The 22,354-nt window shown below is 48.2% G+C and overlaps 2 protein-coding genes across 3 annotated transcripts in view; both read left to right on the top strand.

Annotated features, from left to right (window-relative positions):
- Window positions 1–22,354, top strand: part of HOXA3 (homeobox A3) — a 45,029-nt gene that overhangs the window by 16,413 nt on the left and 6,262 nt on the right. The window contains exons 3-4 of one of the 2 annotated variants that reach the window (XM_012773361.2): window positions 8,984–9,166; window positions 13,419–13,501. The gene's annotated coding sequence lies outside the window, so the exon portion shown is untranslated. Of the gene's footprint in view, window positions 1–8,054; window positions 13,502–22,354 lie in introns of those variants that run through there. The other variant, XM_012773363.2, reaches the window with a different exon arrangement.
- HOXA4 (homeobox A4) lies at window positions 5,250–8,044 on the top strand. Its single transcript, XM_012773370.3, has 2 exons — window positions 5,250–5,944; window positions 6,483–8,044. The coding sequence occupies exons 1-2, from the start codon at window positions 5,317–5,319 to the stop codon at window positions 6,821–6,823; spliced, it is 969 nt and encodes a 322-aa protein (XP_012628824.1). The 5' UTR covers window positions 5,250–5,316; the 3' UTR covers window positions 6,824–8,044.

Consider the following 22,354-nt stretch of genomic DNA (forward strand, 5'->3'; position numbering starts at 1 on the left):
TATCACAGTATGGACTCCAGGTGAACCCTAGTGGTTGAATGACCTCAATTACGAAGGAAAGGATAGAAAATTCCTCTTTTCAAGAGTAATACATGCTGTATTTCATCTTGAATTATCGCTCCCATTCTGAGGGAATAGCAGCAGGTAAATAGGCATAGATTACTGAAACACCAACACCTTAGATGTTGGAGAACCAAGAGTCAGTCTGTTGGTTTGTCACAAAATGAAAACGCTCAGAATTCATCAGTGGACCTTTAGGAAATAATGTAGCAAGTTTTCAATGTTCTATGCTATCTTCAAAGACAAGAAAATGGTGCAAGAAACCTTCTTTATTTGAAAAAGGAGATTTTGATTGGCCAGGGTTTTTTTTTCTTATATTTTTAGTACGTATAATGACACTTAAAGTGTGTAAGAACAGGAGCAAAAACAGGCACAGTTTACAAAATGTAATCTTTGCAATTTTCAAACATAGAAAATGCTTTTTCTGAAATTGCAACTCGCTGGATGCAAAGGGTTCTCAGAGCTGGGAAGGGGAAGGAAGGAAGGAAGTGGAAACCCTTCTAAGGGACAGTATTCCCCACACACACACTACCACCACCACCAGTGATAAAATGCTTATTGGTGCCATGAAAATATTCCTGTTTGAAAATTTCTGTTCTGTTTACTATTAAACCATAACTGAATGTAAGAGAAATGCTATAATCTATAGGAGAATAACTAACCTATAGAGAGTGCAGAAAGGTGGAACTCACAAATGCAAAGCCACTTTGTAAGACCACCATGGCAGACTTCTGTTCTCCAGAAAATGCTTTTTAAAAATACATGTGGAATGAAAAAGAAAAAAGAGCTAAGGAGAGGGGAAGGCAAGTGAAGGAGGAAGGGTGAGAGAGTAGAAAAGAAAGGGAATAGTGTGTTAAGGAAGCAGACTGGAACCATGCCTCCTATGTGAGTTGCAACTGAAGAGCTAAATAATATTTTATTTTTAATGCATCTAGATTAGTTTCAATAGAATCTATTTTCCTGGGGACATATTTTTCCTTCTCTATGTATTGACCTTTGAGTGATCACTGTAAGGAAACAGAAAAGAGAAAGATAAAATATTTTCCCTAGGTTTTTCCTTTTAACTTCAGAGATAATTCAACTACTCAGAATGTACATTCTTGCAGGAATGTTTAAGATCATCCCAATATATTCTGGTTGATTGGATTTAAGGATGCTAGGTATGTTCAGTGGTAAAGTAAATATTTTCCAAACACTGCCTTCATGGAAGTAATCAGGGTGCTTCTACTGTGCACTGTGTAAGGTTTTCACTCTGGCCAAGAGCTTGGAGCCAAATGGGGGTTTGCCAGATGAAATAGAAGAAAGGAAACAACTGTGGTGATTGCTGTTACAGCAGTGAACACTTCACCACATCTGGGCTAGTGACATGAAGAAAACTGAAACCTCCTCTATTACTCACCAAGACAATTGTGTCTCTTTGGGAAAAAAATTTTTATTGTATTTTTTTTTGGTTAAAAACATACGCCACACCTTAGAAATATGTCAGCTTCAATAATCATAGACACCACTTAGCTAGTCTTTAAAGCAAAAGAAAAGTATGTGCCTAAGTTATTGTTTTTAGAGTGCTTACTTCTTTATTCAAAGGATTTCGATGTTTAGGCCTCTCAGACAATCCCAATAAAAATTCATGTATAATCCCAATAAGAATTTCAGTCTTTTTATGCCTGGGTTGTATTCATTATTTTAAACTACTACAAGGAAATTACCCCCAAAACAATTAATTAGTCAAATGGCTGGTGAAGTGTTGTTTCTCTAAAATCATGTGCTTAGTGTAGGTAAGGAGAAGCCCTCAAATGCCAGCCAGCATCAGGCATTTTGAAATTCTGCCATTCCCCTGTTTGGCTCCAGGGACACGCATCAGATAGAGAACAGTCTGGGGGACTCTCGCTCTAAAGAACAAAGGACAAATACAGTCAATACATTCCATAACGTTTACATTTCCTTTGCCTTTTCCCTTTGGTTTTTCCCAAGAACGAGTGACCTGGGCAAAGCACCCTGCTCTCTAAAAGACACTGTATAGACCTTTTAGAAGCGCAAAGTCCAAGGCCGAGGTGAACTTCAGGTCAGCGCGTCTAACAAATATGAAAATGTCGGCTGGTGAAGGGCGCGCCTTGTGATTTAACAAAGACTGTCAATGTGTAAGATTAATAAGAAACAAAATGCACACGGTGTCACTGTTCGGTCACTTTGAAACTTGGGACAGGGTTGCATTCAAGAGGGAAGGCTGTTACAAATATATTCAAAATGATTCAAATCAGATTCAAACCAAGCTGCAAACACTGCCTCCCTCTTGCCCTCCCTATGCCTCGGACTCCCTTCACTCTCCTTCTCCATCTGGAATTCGAGGACATGATGAAAAGTTATTCCACTTAATGGGATTTTAAGAAAGCTTTTGTTGGGAATATATGTTATCCCTGCACGTGGAAACAAGCAAATGTGCTTACCAGTTTCCAAGGAAAGGATAACGCTTTCACCCTGCTTGGGACTGGAGCCAGTTGGTGTGCGAAGATTAGCATGTTCCCTCTCTGCTCGATTTCAGGGTGTCCCATCTTTTCTCGGTGAGATGCTGCTGGTAAACTCCAGTTTGTTTATTAATTGAGTTCCTTCCTGGCTTTATTTTGATGTCTTGGATCTTATGTAAAGACAATGGTGTTTTTTAAAAAGTGTTTTTCAAAAGAGTATTTGATGCAATGGAATGATAGTATGGTTTGCAAAGAGAGATTGTGGCAGGTTCAGAAAAGGTACTGAGATTGTTTATTACAGCCATAAATCTTGCAGTAAAATGTCAAAATGTCCATGTGTGAGATAACACTTGGTGGTCCTGGCTCCGTTTGTGTTTATGATACGAACCGCAAAGACAAGTTACAGGCCTTGGGGGATTCTGTGTAAGCCCATCTTCCTAGTAGTAATAGAACCACACGAAACACAGGCACAGTTAACTCGTTTAGGTTAACCATATACAAAACAGTGCCTGTCTCGTTAACACTTAAAAATAGAAACTCAGTAGAAGGTTCTGAGGCTAAACAACATGAATTTTGTGTTTTAGTGTCTAGAAATAATATTAAACAGACATGGTTAAGACCCTACTATTCAAGGCTGATGACACGAGGAAGAGGGCAAGATTTCCTTGTCATGCTTTTTCTTCCCCTGAAGTTTAAAGAGCCCAGATTTGTAATATATATTATATATGTGTGTATATATGTAATTTTTATTATATTGTGTATTTTTTTTGTTAGGAAGACATATTGATTTAGGCAGCTATATCACAAACTAGATTTTCCCCCGAGTCTAGAGAGAGGATATCTAAAGATTACACTCAGCATTCATATCTGTCTGTGGCTCAGATTTCATTAAAAACAAAAATTTTTCAGGGTGCCGTATATCAAAGGACAGCACTCTTCACACACACATACACCCAATGTGGAAAATCTCTTTGTACCACTTCAGGGTGATTCCAGTTAGAAGGCTAATATGATCCCTTTTTAAACCTCTTTTCCTAAATTAGTTTAAAGATTAGTCCCATATAATAGGCTTTATGTGGCTAAGCATTAAATGACTATCCATCAAATGGATATATTCCAGCATTTAGTAACTCATATGAGTAACCAATATAAATGAAGATAGAATTGACATTCCTTTTGAAGTGTCTCCAGGCTTAGGCTATAACTTTTCTTGTCTGAGTTCCAGATTCAGTTGTGAGAAGGCCGTTTATACTGCTGTTTGAAAAATCAACTAAGGTGCACCAGCTGAAAAATCCTTGCTTTGCATGCCAATATGAAAGTATTTTTAGAATGGTGACTATGCTAGTTTGCACTGTCTTAATCTAGGCTGCAGAGTAGAGAATCTAGGTGTGTCTGTTACTCAGAAAGTACACAGTACAAATAAGGCATCAGTATTTACCACAAAGATCAACATTAGGTAGAATTGATAAGTAATTTATTTGTTAATAATGGCATAATTAGCTTACCCATCAAATTTCAATTACCAAATGGCAGGCAACAGTCCCCTCTCCCTCCTTTCCGGAGCTACTGATATCGTTAATATGCTAATTTTCAGCAATTCAGAAATTATAGACTGCCCTGTAAATGTAACTCTAGCCTCATACAGCCTGAGAAAGCAGCATCCAAAAGAGGAAACATAAAATTCTTAGCTGGAAAACCCCTTCGGTGATCAGACCCCGGCAGGCAAGGTGTTTATTCTATCCCTAGCTTGTTTGTGTTTGGGGATTGTTCTGAAATAGGAAGTTATTGGTTTCGAAGCTCGGATTTGTGGAGGCGTCGCTTCTGTACATTCCTGTCGTCAAGGCACCTTCTCTCCCACAGTCGCACCCAGTAAGCGCGGGCATCCTTAGCTCTCACATCGCCACCTCCATCGAAGTAGATGCTATTAGGAAGGGTCCAAATTTTCTTAGGGGAAAACCCCCAAAAGATAAAGGTTAAAAAGAAGGGAGGGGGAAGGGTCCATACGGTTATATTAGAAGGGCCTCGCTTTACATCCTTGGGTGGATTTCTCTCGGCTTCGCACCCACCCATCCTTCGCGGCTCCCGCCAAGCACTGGCTCAAAGCACTGGCTCTCCAGCAGATGCAGCAGCAGCAGGGTGCGGGGAAGGGATTCAGCCAAGAAAAGGGTCTACTTGCCCATTCCAGGGCCTGGATAAAAACCAGGATGCCCCTTCGCCCCAACGCCCTTCCCCCCCCCACACCCCAGCCAGCCTCGAACCCGGGGAAAACGCGAAGCCTGGCTGGGCAGGGCCCTAAGTCAACCGAGTCGCGGTCGCCTGGCTACCCCGAGGAGTAGGCCAGGAGCAGGGCACGCATAGGGCCCGAGTGGACCCACAGCTTGGCAGGGCCGGAATTTCCAACGGGAACCAAAGTTGGGGGGGCTAGGGCCCGAAGCGCCCGCTCCCTCCCCCAGCCCCGGGGCCGGACAGCGGCATCCATCACGCACCCGCGCGTTTCCTGATCCGGGTCCGCGCGCGCGGTGCGCCCATTGGTGGGGGCGTTGCACGTGGGGCACGGGGCGGGGCGCGCGCGGGGCTGAGGCGGAACGCGCGCGCGCATGGGCGGGGGAGGAGCGGCGCGAACTTTGGTGGTGGCGTCGGCGGGAGGGGGAGGGGTGGGCACTTGACAGCGGGGGGAAGGGCAGGGCGCAGAGGAAAGGGGGATGGGAAGCGAGGCGAGAGGGGGAGGGGCCTCAGCGAGCCCAGAAAAAACGACAACGCGAGAAAAATTAGTATTTTTGCACTTCACAAATTAATGACCATGAGCTCGTTTTTGATAAACTCCAACTACATCGAGCCCAAGTTCCCTCCCTTCGAGGAGTACGCGCAGCACAGCGGCCCGGGCGGCGGAGACGGTGGCCCGGGCGGGGGCCCCGGCTACCAGCAGCCCCCGGCGCCGGCGACCCAGCACCTGCCGCCGCAGCAGCCCCAGCTCCCTCTCGCGGGCGGCAGCCGCGAGCCCCCCGCCTCCTACTACGCGCCGCGGGCCGCCCGCGAGCCCGCCTACCCCGCAGCCGCGCTCTACCCCGCGCACGGGGCTGCGGACACCGCCTACCCCTATGGCTACCGTGGCGGCGCCAGCCCCGGGCGGCCGCCGCAGCCCGAGCAGCCCCCAGCGCGCGCCCAGGGCCCTGCGCACGGCCTGCACGCGAATCATGCCCCACCGCCCGGCCGGCAGCCCCGGCCGCCGCCTCCCCCGCCGCACCCCGCGGCGGCCCCCGCTCCCCCGCGGCGCTGCGAGGCCGCCCCCGCCACCCCAGGCGTCCCGGCAGGGGGCAGCGCCCCCGCGTGCCCTCTGCTCTTGGCCGACAAGAGCCCGCCAGGCCTGAAGGGCAAGGAGCCTGTGGTGTACCCCTGGATGAAGAAGATCCATGTCAGCGCCGGTACGTGGCGCCGCTGGGGAGGCGCGGGAGGGCGGGCTGGGGCCAGGCCTGGGTTCCAGGGTCGGGGCGGGGGTCAGGGGAAGGGGGCTTCGGGAGGGGAGCCCCCATCTGGCCTGGGCGGCAGTAGGATGTGGGTATGTGCGCGCCAGCCAGCCGCCTGATCCCAACGTGAGAACCCTTTTGTACCCAGGGTCCCTTTATCGGGAGATTTACGAGACGCCAAACTGTTAGGGCAGTAATTATAGCCCCCATAAATTTAATTGCCCTGGCAGAGGCTTCAGGCCATGTGTCTTTGAAGCTTTTCTTCAGCCCCAATGCCCAGCACCATTCTTTATGGCTCTCGGGTGTTTCCCGTTGTCAATAGCCTGTGAAACATTTTCTTTGCTGTTTTATGTATCTTGCGTGAACTTGGTGTCAGGTTATTATATAATGATTATGTCCAATTGCTCTTCCCCACCCCACCTTCTCTCTCCTCCTCCTTTCCCTCTCTTCCACTCCCTCCTCCTTGGCCTTCTCCTTCGGGGTTCTGGGCATTCAGTCAACCCCAGTTATAACGGAGGGGAGCCTAAGCGTTCTCGAACCGCCTACACCCGGCAGCAGGTCTTGGAGCTGGAGAAGGAGTTCCACTTTAACCGCTACCTGACCCGGCGGCGCCGCATCGAGATCGCCCACACGCTCTGCTTGTCCGAGCGCCAGGTCAAGATCTGGTTTCAGAACCGGAGGATGAAGTGGAAGAAAGATCACAAACTGCCCAACACCAAGATGAGATCCTCCAACTCGGTCTCTGCCGGCCCGCCAGGGAAAGCACAAACTCAGAGCCCGCATCCCCATTCCCACCCCCACCCGGGGACCTCCACACCCATTCCCTCCTCCATATAATCTTCTAGAAATCTAGACCGGTTTGTCTCCCTTACCTGCTTTTCTCCTCTCTTTTCCCGCCCCTTTTCTCATCCATCTCTCACCATCTGGACCATAATAGACACCAAAACAAAACCCAACTTAGTGAAAAGGATAACCAAAAAGAAGACATTATCTGGGTAAGAGTTTGGGTTGCCACCCAAGAGAGGACAATTGTTCGGGATGCTGGCTGGTAGAACAATCTGCTGGCTTGAATAAGGCTGTCAGGTTTGGATACCTAAGAAGGACCATTTGCTATCAAAAACTTTAGAGATGGCTAAAGTCAGTTGGACAGTCCGTGCTGACTGGGGAACATGTACTTGTGTATTTGTTGCAAGAAGAAAACACACCCTTTCCCCACCTTTCTTACCTCCTTCTCCCCTATTAAGGCAGCTCATACAAGCTTGTATTGAACTGAATAAATGAGTAGACATTGTGGGCCTCACAAGATTATTTAATTCTCAAAATGTGTAGACTTTCATGGTAGGTGTGACATGTTAGTTTCCCTTCCTTGCATTTATTTAAGATATTGTTATAGAGATATTGTCCTATTCTGGGGCACAATCTTGGGGGAGAGGGGAGTTCATTTAGATCTATATGGAACTGTACAAATTGTGATATGGCTATATAGAAAGCCATATGCTAAGAATAAACTCCATTTAAAAAAACATTAAAAATCTAAGACAGATTTGTGTGTTTTCTAAGCTTTTCATTAAGAAAACAAAAGTCCTGTGGATTGAGATGCTTGACCTTGAATATAAAAACCTTGTAGATGGCTTGGGTTGTGTTTGCTAGGATTCTGACTACTCACATGGTTGTGTGTGTGTGTGTGTGTGTGTGTGTGTGTGTTGTTCAACTTGAGCTGAACTCTTGTCAGGCTTGACCCGCTATGGAAAAGTTCCAAAAAGCAGGAAGGCTCTTGAGCTCTGAGAGGGCTCCTCTTCTTCCCAAACTTGGCTAGGCTTTCAGGCTTCAAGTCTCTGTAAGGCATAGAAACATGTCCTTCCCTGCAATGAAAGCTGAAACCATGCAGTGCTGCAGGCCCAGGAGTTTCTGCAGCTGTTCTACACACTGAACTCTGAGCACACTTGGAAAGAAGTGGTCCCTTTGGTATTTATTGCACCTTCACACTTAATCTGCCTGTTTCCCTGGAGATAAAAAATAGTTTGTGCAAAGGGTTGAGATTGTTTTTTATTTCTTGGCTGTTCTTAAGGTTCTCTTCAGTAACTACAGCTTGAGAATTTGTGTTTGTTTGCTTTTTTCTCTTTTTTGAAGGAATGGCTTGCAAAATAAAGTGAATTTTCCCAGTATACTCTCCAAAGTTTCTTCTGAGGAAAGAAAAAACATAATGATATCCCCCAAATTCACCCTAAACAAAGTAGACCTAGGAGAGTTCACTGCAGGAAGAAAGCCATACTGTGAACAGGGGTCACTTTCCTCAAATTGTCTGTGATCTTTCTGCTCAATTCCCGATATCTAGATCCAAAAGGTCAAAAATCAAAACTCATTTCTCAATCTCCTTACCCCTAGTATTAGTTTACTGATTTAGGCTTGGTGCTCACTGTAGGGAGTACCTTGCAACAAGATACAGAAAACCAATGCACACTAGCCCCATAATATTAGAACTGTCACTTGGCCTTTAAAAGTGTAGTTTTCAGGGCATGTAGTAATTTTAGCAAAGACGAAAGGAAAGGGGCTGCTCAATTACATCTGCAATATCAGAGGAATTTTAAACAAATTTTTTTCATCAGTGGAAAAACCCTTTAGCCAGTATCACTGCTGGTACTTCTTTCATCCTGCTGCCCTGTGTTTGATGTGGACAAGGGTGATCAGTTCTGTACCTACAGACAAACTAGAGTTGAGAAGAAAGTGATGGACACTAGTCTCTAAGGGGCCAAGAAAATTCAGGGGCAAACAAATACACGCCTTCCTAAGTCAGGGCAAACCTGGCATAAAGCACATTTTATAAGGTGTGAACGGGTGCCAAGGATTTCTGGAGGCAGTGCAACTGCTGCTGAAACTTATTAACTCTCCCCCCACTACACGCACTTGTAAAACGAAATTAAATCACGCTGAAAATAGCAATTTTCCCAGGAATCATTAATCACCTCATACAATAAATACTTCTTTGTAATTCAACAGCAATTCTGAAAGGCATTCTCTGGGAAAAGTCTGTGGAGGAGAGAGGGATCTTCTTGCAAATAATGTGGTTTCGGGCAAAGACGCAGCATCTTGGCTGTCTGCTAAAAAAAAAATGCCTAGACTCTTGGTGGAAATTGAGTGTCAAGCTGCAAAATCTCAAATGGCAGATTGTCATCATTTAAGGTAAATTCTTATATTTCTTCTTTGTGGGAAAGGAGGGGTATGAGGACATTCATTAGCTTCACGCTGGAGGTAGCTTGTATGGGGATGACTTTCTTTCACTTGCTTTTATAATCTATCCAGAAAAGAAGAGAGAGAATGGATATAGTTTTTCTGATATTCCATGACAAAATGCCGTTTTTGTCCAAACTGTATTGGTTGTTAAGGTATTGGCAAGTTTTACAAAATCAAAATTATTGAAAGTGATCCAAATGATCATGTCATTTCTTCACGGTGTCTTGCCTGTTTCAGATTTGGCCTTTAAGGGAGCTTGTTGTAACAGATTAGAAAATCCCACTTTGTGCTTCAAAATCGTGCATTGTCTGCCCTTTGCTAGGGCAACCATAAGAGTTCACCAAGAGGACAAATTTTCTATCTCATTAATTGTTTTTTTTTTTAAGCAAACCCTACTGGCCCCTCAAACCCTTGACCTTTAAAGACAGTATTTTGTGTAAGTTCTATAATTCTCCTACCAAAATGACCCTTACAAATTTTCTCCTCTTTTCCCTCCCTTCCTCCCTCCAATACACACTCATCTGCTTTAGTCACAGAGCCAAGCTGTGCATGACTTGGGAGATAAAAGTTTTGTCAACATCTGAAATCAACCTAAATCGGATAGGAGACACTTTAATGGTCACAGTTTGAATTAAGTACTTAACATTCTCCCCCTTGAAGAAAAATGGCACTTTGCAGGCTTTCTTTCCTAGTTTTGCTGAAATCTACGACATACCCGGTGTTTTATTACAGCAGGAATTCAACTGTGACAGGCATAGTAGAGTACTTAATACCCAGGATGGAGCTCATGGGAAGATTACCTAGATATATGGGGTGAGGGGGGGGGCCTTTGCACAGCTTTTCCGACTTTATACCCAGCTGTGCCAGGGTGCCCCAGTCCCTTACATCTCAGCCTCCTCCCCATGGGGTGGGTGTCACCATCTCACCATCTCTCCTCTGTCCCCTTGTTCCCTGAAGCTTCCAAACTCCGCTGCTCTTCTCACTGTTGCCTTCCCTCTAGCAGTTCCAACGTAGAAATGAATCAGGGACTCTTTAGAATAGAAAGAAAGAAGAAAAAATGCCAAAGAATCAATGTAGCAACAGAAACCTGGGGCTTCCCATGGAATGAGTGGCTCCTGTGCAGGCAATGTGCTTGCTGTCCTTGGCACTCCCTTGGTCTCCACATCCCTAGATGCACTCCTATGCTATAGGAGAACACAGGCTCATCTTTCTCAGCTGTGGCTTTTGTTGCCCCTCCTCTGTATTTCACACTGGCCCAAGAATAACCTTGCTTTGTGTCTTAAAAAGTATGGGCTGGAAAAAATAGAAGGAAGAGAATATACATCTTTTGATGGCATCAGGGGGGCTGCTGTGGCTGTCTTAAAACCTTCTAGTCTGTAACTTCTGGCTTGGAACTCTGGCATCTCTTCTTCTGAAGGCTCTAAACTCATGGAGCACCCTCCTGTCCTCCACCCCTTCAGGCCAGGCCCACTCTTTTGGGGATTGATTCCTGAGGCTGAAAGAAAATGCCACATTGAAAGAGTGTCCAGGGTGAAAGACCAGGAGGCCATTTTGGTTCACCTTCACAGTTCACAGATGAGAAAGCTGAGGCAGCTGAATAATTCCCACCCCATGTTCATTATGTCAGTAAGTGTGTAGGTTGAATGGACCCTTTGGTCTCACCTCCATGGGGTAAATGCATAGACATCTTCTCTCTGCGGAGGAGGCTATTCTGCTGGGAACGGATATATGCATCTAGGCTTACACTTGACATGGATGGCCAGGTGTGTGCAGCCAGGAAAGAAGGGAAGGGTGGGTTCTTGCCTGATGGGCCATCAGGCTACCTGGAGAGGTTTTGTAACCAAACCACCCTAGTCGTGGCAGGCAGAAAGGCTGACCACTAGGCTCAGGAAGGGATGGATGTCAGGGTGCCAGGGAGAGCCCTGAGCTCCCCACTGTCTACAATGTTCATAATCCCAGAATGACTAATGCTACTATGCTATGCTCTCACCTATATATTATGATGGTGGTCACTTGCCCCAAATCAGGGCAACGGTGAATGTGCTCCGGAGGCCTGGGGAACAGAAAAGCCAAACAAGGACCCTGGTTGCAGCTGATAAAGGTGTAGTGCCTTGTGGAGGGAGATATTGAAATTGTAATCTTTGAGGTCACGTGGCTCATTAAATAATTAATGCAGATCGTCAGGAATGGATCGGAGTCGTCAGGGCCTCACTAGGAATGAATCTCTCAGAAGTGAGACTCCAACTTCCTATTTGGTTTTTTTTTTTAAGACACACACCCTCAGATTTATCTCCAAAGGCTTTTAACTCCTTCAGGAAGGCAAGAGAAAGAGAGAGAGCTCTTCGGCGGGCAGGACCGGAGCCAGCAGGCCCCCGCTGGGTCCTGGGGCGCTTTCCACAGGGTTCCTGCCAGCCCCGGAGCGCGCCAGTGTCGGGGAAACGTGAGTTCGGGCTTGGGTTTTCTGCGGTCACATCTTGGCTTCGGTGATGAAGTGGGACGGATGCGCAGACAGTCGGTAATGTTCTGATTCACGCTGGGGAAGGCTGCAGAGATACCACAGGACGGGCGCGCGGCTTTGTTCAATTTTCCCGGCGTTCATAAATCACCCGCGCCGGGCGAGCGAGGGAGCAAGCGAGCGCCAAAATCGCGGAGGCAGAGGCCGCGGCGGCGGCGGCCATTGCAGAGCCAGAGACCTGGGCCTCGTCTCCCTGTGACTCATTAGTCTGAACGATTTATGGGGAACGGCAACCACGAATATTAGACTTGGGGAGAAGGAAATAGAAAAAAGCTATAACAACCATAACAATTACAGTGCTCCTGAGCGTCGCGCGGGGCGGCCGTGGTGGATGGTGGCATAGCGGATCTCTCCGGGGGCGAAGTTGAGTGGCAGAGTGCAGGATGGCTGAGCCCACCTTGCTTGGGGTCACGCCAAGAGTCCCAAGGTCAGGGGGCGCTCCCTCTGGGGATGCAGACGGCAGGTTTGGACAAGAGAAAGGCATGCAGGAATTCTGAGTCCCATTTTCAAGGCTTGTGGGGGCTGCAGGTCAGCAGTGACAGAGGGCAGTTGCTGGTTTGCCGCCACTAGTTCACGGTGCTAAGGGACTCCTCAGCTATTTGGTAGCTCCTCGTGGGGCCGCCAACAGGATTGCATGGACCCAGGGCAGACAGCAAAGGACTGGTTGAGGGCAGGCTGCAGTTTAGGGGAGGCTACCTGGGTCTGTGTGAGGGAGCAGTGGGAGCAAGACTGGGTCTGTGGAAGCCAAGGGCCCTGCAGAGTCCCTGCCGGGGGAGGACTTCTCCAAGGCAGGACCCCGCTCAAGGCACAATTCTTTGCCTCTTCCCCAGTGTCTCCCACCCTAGAAAAGTTGGCTGACAGCTTGATGACCATTTGATGGTTAGAGGGCAAGAGAGGGTTGCAAATATTGCAAGGGATGAGATTGCAGCAGAATTAGAGCACGGAGCCTACTTTTGCCCACCACACAGGCGGGGCAGGATCAGACCTCCTGACCTGGTATTGTCCAGTGCCTGCATTCTTCCAGTTTTCAGCAGCCTTAGTTGGCCTGCTCTGAGAGACTGGGGCTGTGATCCTCTGGACAGCCCACTAGGACCAAGAAGTGAGCGCCCCTGACTTGAATGAACCAGAAGACAAAACCTCTCACGACAGCCTCCTGCCCGTGGACTGAGCCCGGGTCTGATTTTGCGCCAACAGAAATGAGCACTATTAGTGAGGTTTCAGGAGACTCTGTGATTGAATGCTCCCAGACAAGGCTTCCCTTTGTTAGGAAAAGAAAATAAAGCCAGCATTCACATTCTCCAAGTTGGGGTGCGTGAGGAGCTCTCGGAGAGGAGCCCACACCCTCAGCAAAGCCTCTTCCACCTTCCCATCTTCCTTCATCTGGTTCATTTTCTTTCCCCTTTCCCTGCCCCCCTCCCAAGAAAAAAGGAAAAGGAGAGAATTCGGGTGCGGATATGGAGTATGCATTTATTTTACAAAAATAAATCACTATCTTCGGGCCATTTGTAGAATGGAACATTTCGAGCAATGAGTGCGCCGCATGGACGAGTGCCCTGGCGACTCCTCCGTGTCCGCGTCACCCTCGGGGCCACCTTGGCGCCCACACGAGCCGCGCTTCCCACTCCGGTCCTTCAACTCCCTTCCTTCACAGCCACCGTTCACCCTCTGCTGTTTATTTGTCTGCAGAGCGTCTGGACACCAGAAAAGGCAATTCCCTGAGCGCCTGGAGTTGGAGACAATTCCTGGTTCAGATTTAAACATCTTTGGAGGTAAGTGCTGTGCCAAAACTCTTCGCTGTGCGGGACTTTGCAACAGGGTGGCTGGGAGGAGTTTACCCTCCAGGGCTCCTGGCAATTGCAGCCAGTTGAAAGAGATTCTGGTCAATATTTAACTTCTGTGGAGTTTGGAGTTGGATTCCCTACAGCAGCGTGCCCCGAGAATGTGGGGCTTCAGGCAGACAAAGAAAGAGTCTACCCCAGACTGGGCCATAGGCCGGAGCAGTGGCTGCAAAAGCCAAAGATGGGGTAGGGGGAGTCAGAGGGGGTGTGTTTGTTTCTTCCTGCAAGCCCCAAACAAACCACTACAGGGAACTAGCAGGGCAAAAGCAAGTAGAGGCCACGGGCACTGCAGCCGCTGCAGCTGCTGCGTGGGCCGCTCTCCTTGTCAACTGCGGAGACTGTATGAGTTAGGAAATTGTCGCCAGTACCAGCTCTCTGTTGAGGAAAAGTTGTCTCACCGCCTTGCAGTTTCTCTGACCCTTTTGCCTTTCCCAGGCATGAGAGAAGTTGCTGTATTTCGAGTGTTCAGGCCTTCGCAGGCAGAGGGTCTTCTTCCTTCATCAGGGCAGATCGCGGTTCTTCCTACGGGAAAAGCATGGTCTTCTATGTCTTGGCGTTTTCTTTTCCTATTTGGAACAAGGGAAAACTCTTTAAAATTCTTTTCAAGTTCTGCCTTAATTTGTTCTCTTAGTTTGGGATGCAGTGAGGTAATTACTGTGGTTTATTACCTTGTAAAAGATCCATAAATTACATGCCTGTTTGGGGGAGGGGCTGCTGAAATACCATTCAGAAGCTGTTATTAACGAATGAGTTTGCTTTTGTTTTTTCAGGAATTACTACTTTTTAAAAAGTTTTAGAGATTTTTGTTTTCTATTTCTTATACCTCGGTGTTCCCTAAAATTGGTCCTAAAATAAATATCAGGTTGTTAATTAATTGCAACATGCTAGTCAGTGGTGCTCTAAAGCTGATATGGTATTCTGGATGCAATTAGTATTTTATCCGATAGGAAGTAAACAGTAATAGTAAAGCTGAGTTGCTTTATCAGCTACTGTGTATCTGTTTAAATCAAATATAGGTGGAACATTTCAGGAATTTGCAACTTGGTGTGTGTATATGATTTTCATCTCTTCAAACAACAGAACAATTGCATGTATAAATAGTTGCAGGAGTTTGGGGCCATCTGTATAATAGGATAGATGTACACATTCACATGTATCCAGAGGACTTGGAGCCTATTTGTACACAGTTGCACCCACAGGAAATATCTCATGTTAAATAATCTATCATCTACACTTGTGTACGCACACACACAGTAGGCTAAGAGAGCCTTACCTGATGCTGAGTAGAAAACCTCCTAGACTTAACTAAAGGAACAAAAATGTTAAGTGTATTTTTGATAGAGAAATCAGATTGCAGTGTTTGAGTACAGATACATCTAATCTGCCAACAGCTTTGCAAATATTGACTAACGGTCTGTATCCTTGGTTGCCTGCTCCTTCCAAGCCAACTTTCCCTCTATTTTGGCTCTGGTGGCCTGGACCACAGTGTGAGTCCCAGCCCTGGCTAGGTTGGAGGCCAGAGGAGTGAGTAAAGGGGGACTGGCAGCTGGATTTTTAAACAGCCCATAGCTTTGCTCCAGGAAAATGGATTTCAGAGTGGTGAAGGAGAACTCTCAGCTGCTGGTTCCCTGGATGGGTTGCCCAGGCCAAGATCTCTCTTAGGGAAGCTGTTTTTTAACCTCAGAAGTTAAATTTCCTTTGACTTATCAGATTTCTTTCCCTTCTCATCCTACTAAGTCACCCCATCCCACCCCAAGTCGTTAATGTTAATTGTTAAACAGCAGTTGAAACATTAACTGGGATGTTAGCAGTGGTATGGAGGCTCCAACCTAGAGCTGAGATGCCTCTGGGCCTTGCTGGCATTAAGGCATTTTCTGAAGCAGTACCAAGGATTTCTCCCATTGATTTATGACCTCAAGAGTTTCGATTTGCTAAAGACTGTTCTGAGAGTTCTGAAGGAGGCCCCTTCTTATCTTTGAGTTGATACATCTCCAGAAATTTAGAGAGGAGAGTTTGCCAGTAACTGGGCAATACTTTCAGGTTCCTTTTAAGAGTATCTAGAGGGCACAATATGAATGATTAGGGAGGGTATAAGCGGAGCACAGGTCAGTAAGAATTAGAGGACTGAGATCACGGGGGACAGGAGAATGCTTTTTGGAAACCAGCTTTTGATCCCTTTCCCCGAATCCCTCAAACCTGAGAAAGGCAGGTTTTTCACTTTGGGTTTTTATTTTCCAGCTTGTGACTGAGATAGGAGCTAGGTAAGTTCCTTCTTCCAGCTATACCACAGACAGAACCTTATTGGAATACTGCTACCAGTTTAGGTATGGGCTTGCTTCCACAGGATTAGGTCTCCTCTTTTATTGCCCTTCTGATTTGGATTCCCCAAGACCAGGCCTCCTTATTGAGGGCTTTACATTCTCATCAGAGCCCTTCTGCTCCCCTGCAGGGGAATAGAGTAGGGGAAGAATCATGCACAGCCTCCTGCAGCTGCTTCAAGTGAGTCCTCACACTTAGCCAGCTGAAGACCTACTCTCAAGGAACAAAAGAATATGGCATGAGGATCTTACCAGCCTCAGAGCACTCTCAAAGTTCAGAAACTAAGAGCAGAAGAGATTAACATTTTAGACAGCTGGCAAAAAGGTGCAGTGTTGAAATCAGGGAGCAGTGTCACCAAGCAGAAGGCAACAGTAGGGGTAGAACAAGGGTGGGTACAGCTTATTTGTTTTAGTAAGGTTCCTTCTGGGCAGAGTTGGTTCTCTGCTTAAGACTGTTCTGAGAGTTCAGAAGGGAGACCCTTCTCATCTTTCAGTTGATGTTTCTGCAGAGACTTGGCAGGGGCTTGGGGGGAGAGTTTGCTGATGGATTTAGGATTGTCTTAGGGGAGGGTGGATAGACCAGCCTGTAGGAAGAGTCCCAGGTTGTCTTGTAGGTTAACTTAAGGGACTCCAGTGAAGGTTGGTTCATTTTTTTTCTCTAGCAGAGACAATTAGATCATTTCCCCTGACATTTTTCATCTTTAGAAACCTATAATTTCATGTATCACTCAGCTATGCACTAAGGAAATGCGTAAGTACAGCTTTGGCCAGGGCACTAGGTACTTCCAGACTTTGTAAAATCCTCACTTAACCATTCTATAGCCAAGCACATCTTTCCTAGTGGGCTCCCATTGAACAAAACCAGCTGGACTTGGAGGAGATGCCTTAACCTTTTGTCAGGTAACTATGGGTCTTTTTGGTTTCTCCAGTGGCTGTGGTGTATGGTGTGGGTGTTAGTAGACTCCATACAATGGCAGGCCTGAGGAAGTCTCTGACCAGGCCAGTCAATTCTGGGCCTGGCCCTTGCCTTTTGATATGCTGGCCTGTGGGCCACAGGAGACTGGGGTGCTTGGGTATGCAGGATTCAGCTTGTTTGTGGGCAGGAGACCATAAGGAAAGTTAAGTGGACTCTAAGAATATGGATAGCATTGCTGTTCCCTTGTGTTTGGAGTATGTGTAAAGAAATATAAGTGGAAATAAACGGTCTTATATGGCATACATGGGCGGGGGGAGGGCAGCATCCTACTGCTTATACAAAATTCTTACAGACTGTTGGTCAGGGATCCTCCCCTCTCCTCCCCCAGAGCTAAATGTTCTGCTTGGAAACCTAGTTCCTTCAGTGATTCCCTATTTCAAATAAAAGGATTTAAGTTGACGTATGACCACGTGAGCACATAATACAGCGCATTATTGTGGCATTTGGAGCGGAGACCCAGGCAGGCTTCTCCTGTGATTACATTTTCTAGATTCTCTACAGAGCCAGAGCTTTCCCCCTCCACCCCCACGCACCCACCTCCTCCTTCTCCTTCTCGGAGAGCGCTCTCTGAGCTGGTTGCAGTTTTCAGCACTCATGGAACGGTTCTGGGCGAGCTAGAGCTAAGAGCTAACCGATGGGACTCAAGGCCACACCAGGAGGATGGAATTTATTTTAAGGTATTTCCGCTGATTGTTCATATCTACAGTGAGTTATGGCTGTGAGAGACAAAGGTCAGGGGAGGAGACCCTGGCTCATGGACAGGACCCTCAGCCTCTCTCTTCCTTTGTTTCTCTTTTAGAATCGAAACCGTTTGAAAGATTTCCAATAGCGACTCAGACTCTTAGTTTAATTCCCTGGAAAGTGTTGGGGGAATAAAGGAGGGGGGCACTTGGAGGCTACTAGGTGGGCCCCCATGGCCTTTGGTGCACGGGTGGCTTTGTCCACTGCAGCGGGGCAGGGCTGGAGTCTGAGGAGCTGAGCCTCAGGCAGAGAGAGGGTCCTGAAGCCTGGGGGCTGCACTGAAGCGAGGTGCAGCACTGAAGCTCCCAAGGCGAAATCGCCTGGAGGAGATGGGCACTGGGTGGGTGAAAAGGGAAATTTCTCCCAGGTAGGTGGTGTTATTCTACCAGGGATGGAGAATTGGAGCAGCCTGAGCAGCTGGAAGAGGGAAATCAATGAGGGAAATGTGTAGATGTGCTGCCATTTTATTGATGATGCTTCCAGACACTTTGTTCAGTGCTGGGTTACGGAGCATGTTTTCCCATAAACCGAACAGAAGAAGCCAGACCCAGGGAGCCAGACTGGACTGGAGGGCTGGTACCAGATCAGAGCGTTCACCCATTATTTCCCGAGCACCCTCTGCCTCAGGAGGGATAGAGAAAGACTGTTCAGATCTAGGAGAGCCTTGGGGTGGGGGTGAGCATACTAGATGCCTGAGCTCATTTATTCTAACATTCAGGAGACAGAGAAAGGAGGGAGCCAAGCTGAGGCTGCATTTAGGTTTCACCAGCGTGCTTAGTCCGGACACTCCCTGTATGTCCACAGCATGTTTGGAGAATTTTAGAACTGGCCCGTGCACCCTGGGTGGGAGAAAAGTCTGGACATAAAGTCCTCAGGAAGCAGAGACAGACATCTCTCCAGCTTTACAGTCCCAAAAACTGAGCTGTAGCCAGGATGGAGGCAGATGAAAGTTAAACTGTATGCTTCCAAATTACTGGGAAAGCCCAAGCTAATTTTGCTTTGGGGACCCCACACTCCTGGGAAGAGTGAAAAACTCCCTGGAAAGGGGAAGGAAACTTCACTTTTTTCTGCTCCTTGGAGTAGGAAAAAGGATGCCTACAAGTCAGAAATCGGATTTGCCCATTTGACTTTTTAAAAAATCTTATTTCTTTCTGTACTTGGAAAAAAAAAATCAAATCAGGCTTCCCCTACTTGAGTGGGATTTACTTTCCCAGAAGGAAAGGGCCCTTCTGCCCTCCCCCATGCTGGCCTCGGCAGTAACCATGTTTAACTGAGGCCCTTTCAAGTGCTCTAAAACACCCCTTGGAAATAAAATGTAAGCTTTAATTGCTGTTCAATTACTTGTCAGCATTTCATATGATTTATGACCCAGTTCTGGCGCATTTTTGACCCAGTTAAAGACTCATAAATAATATAGTTTCGCTAGAAAGAATGAGAGAGGGAATAGAGGTTTGTTAGAGGCATCTTTTTATTGTCGCTTCAGTGCCAGCAAGCTGAATAAATATCTAGCGATGAACTCTCAAGCTGGTTCTGTATAAAATTGTGAATAGTGAGAAGCAGCAAGAAACCAATAGCCACAGTCATAGAGCTTGGGCTAGTTTTTCCTCCTAGGAAAGAGGTAAAGCCTTTCCAATTATAGCTAATCTATTAGTTATCAAAGAAGGCTGGTTCCCTTCTACTCTCAGAATGCCAGCCTCACCCTCACAGGCAAGTATAATTCCTCAATAATTTTCCTCCCCATTTTGGGATTTTGATGCCTCTTCCTGCCCACAATTATTCCTCACCTTCCTCCCTGGCTGCACAGCCTTGGAGCTGCTGGAGGCCCCCACAGACGCGTTCAGGAGGACACCCCCTTGAATGGTGGAAAGGCACCACAGGCACCTTTGCTGTTCCAAATATTCTTCTAGCGCTGAAAAATGTTTTCTTCTAGTCTCCTTGGATGAGAGATCGGGAACCAAGGATTTTGGGGAATTGGGGGAGCCAAGGGGTCCTCTCAGTATTGCAAAGCTCGGTGGTTTTGGCGGAGCCGGGTGAGCTGCCGAGGGATTTTGCCTAGAACGCCCACAGCGGCAGCAGCAGCAGCGGGTAATTTCTGGAGGTGGAAATTAACAAGCGGTATTTTCTCTTAAAAAAAAAAAATACACCAACAAACAAAAACCTTCCACCACTATAAATTATTGTTTTAAAATCATCTCGCCTGCTCTTGCTGCAAAGCCAGTCCTTTGGATTTCAGCAGAGAGGCGTGAGGCCGGGCACCGGCAATCTGAGTGCCAGGACTCCAGATCCTAGTCTTGAGGTTGAAGCCCCGTTTCTGCCAGCTAAGGCCCTCAGCCCAGAAGCCACCTAGTCGAGGGTTGATAGAGGCCCTGACCCGAGCTGAGCTCCCGCCCCAGATCTGCCTTGGTTCCTGCGGCTCTTCTCGTCCAGTCCTCGCGTTTTGCCCGGCGTGGTCTTGGCGCCAGTGGAAAGGTATGCATTCCGGGCGCCCTGGCCCCCTTGGCCCAGACCGTCCGCTCCCCGGGAGGTTCTCACGGAGAGCTGGCCTTTCTAGCAGCTGGCTTAGCTGAGAAGGCGGTGAGAGTAGCGTCAGCAGTTTGGAGGAGAAAGTGCGGGTTGATTATTGACCCACGCCTTCTTTCTTTAAATGCCACATCCGACTGGGTAGGTTTGAAGAGAAAATGCCACGGAGCGCGGATTTGTGCGGCCGGCTCTCGCCTCCTACGCGGCCCGGGCTCCCCCTTTCAAGTTGCTCCGCCGCAATATGCCATAAGGAGCAAGTGTTTGCTGTTTTGTGCTCTGTTTACAGCTTTGGGGCGCCGAGTCATAAATCTTGCCCAGCCATAAATGACAAAAACCATTGGTATGCATGAGGCCACCCTGGCTCGGAGTGCTTTTTGATTTCTCCCTTTTCCCCTGGCTTTGTTTTTGCTCTAAGGTGACACTTTGGCTCCCTGACAGTTTAAACATACTACTTATATTTTTAACACCTTCCTTTGAGAAGGGCCCGCCGTTGACGCCTCAGAATTGCACGAAATCTCCATTTCTCTCTTTTTGCCACACTCAAACCCTTGCAGAGTTTGCTTCTGAACCTGGGTGGCTGAGGGAGGCTTTGGGAGGGAAACCATCCTCTTTAAAGTTGTAGCACTATTACCAGGCAAATCCGTGCGTTTCCTCTGCTCAGCTCAGTGTTCCTCCATCCCACTAATTAAGAAAAAACATATATATATGTATATCATGGATGTCGGTTTCTGTGGGAGTGAGAGCTTTATCTGTCTTCCCTGTGGGCGAGCTGCGAGTCTGTACTGTGAAATGGGCACAGGATCGCTGGAGAGCCGCGTTTCTAGACACCCTTGTGTGTACCTGAGCCAGGGCCCTCCTGTTTCGCTGCTGGGACAAATGTACATCTACCCCAGGACACTTCCCTCCTGGCTGCCAGGATTTCAGCCACTTCTGCCGAAAAATATAACCAAAGACAGCCCAGTTGGCTCTTGGGGAGATCTCTGGAGAAAAGCCTTATCCAGGTCTCCCCACAGATCGGCTTTGGGGTGCCTGGATTGAGGTTGGCAGGTGAGGTAAACTGTCCAAAGTCTGGGGAACTCAACTTCTCCTGTCTCTCTTTCCCCTCGCCCCACAACTGGAAATGTCCAGAGCAGATTCGTGGTTTCTCAAAAGGATTCCTAAGAAATAGAGGCCCGGCAAGAGATCCCCTTTGTGAGAGCCTTTTGTCCTCATTAGCATAATTTTCCTGGACTTTAGTGACGCCTAGGAGCGAAGAGAGGGAGGACATTGGGGGTGGGGGGAGGATACCCTCCTCCCGCCGCTGAGGAGCTCCCCCCACCTCGGGTCCCTCCCCTCGTTTCAGTCCCATCCCCCACGTCGGCCCGCGCTTCCCCAGCAGCCTTAGTCTCCCCTCCCGCCCGCCCCAGCACCCCCCATTGCCCCCCCAGAGCTGCTCTGCGTGTAATATTCATAAGAAACATACCCAAGTCGGTGCCACTAGCCCAGGCAGAGCCGGGTGCCGTGCTAGCGCTTATCTCCGGGCCGCGGCTGCTGCCCTCGGGAAGGGCAGGGGGCGGGGGTGTGGGGGAGGGGTGGGTGGGGTGGGTGGGAGGGGGGGTCCAAGCCGCCCCAGTCTGCCCTGGGCAAGCCGTGCCGGAGCAGCGAGGCGGCCACGCTCTGCGCGGCGGTGTCCGGGCCTCGGGGTCTCCTGCCTGCCTGGCGTCTCGGCTGATGCTGAGGGTCGGTGCCCATCCCGCGCCGAGGGGACCCGGCCGGGCCACCGACCGGGCCGGGGGCCGGAGCCCGTGCCCGAGCCTGCGCTCACGCCGCTCGTCAGAAGTTAAGGTAAGCAGGGCCACAACCGGCCGCTCTCAGCGCTGAATGGCGGAGTTTACGTCTCGGTGATTTATGGCTGCAGACTTAAATCTCGGTTCAAGAAGAGTTCACAAGCCGGAGCTTCCTTCTCGGCAGTGACTGATACCCTTACACTTAGAGTTCAGGCCGCTTTCCCATCCCCGCCCCCACCTCTTCCATCTCCTCTAGCCCAGCTTCAACTTTTCTTGGTTGGGGGGCTGAGGAAGGGGACGCGGGGACTCTTACCCCAAGTTCCCGCTCAAATTTGGGGTGAGGGCAGGCGGAGGAAGAGGAGGGAGTGGAAAGAGGGATGGAGTTCTGAAAGAAGGAGGTTGAATTTGGGCATATCTTCCAGAGAGACAATAGGGGCTTGCTTCCTGCACTCAATTTAGCCTC

The sequence above is a fragment of the Microcebus murinus genome, chromosome 9, assembly GCF_040939455.1.
Source record: "Microcebus murinus isolate Inina chromosome 9, M.murinus_Inina_mat1.0, whole genome shotgun sequence".
Taxonomy (NCBI): domain Eukaryota; kingdom Metazoa; phylum Chordata; class Mammalia; order Primates; family Cheirogaleidae; genus Microcebus; species Microcebus murinus.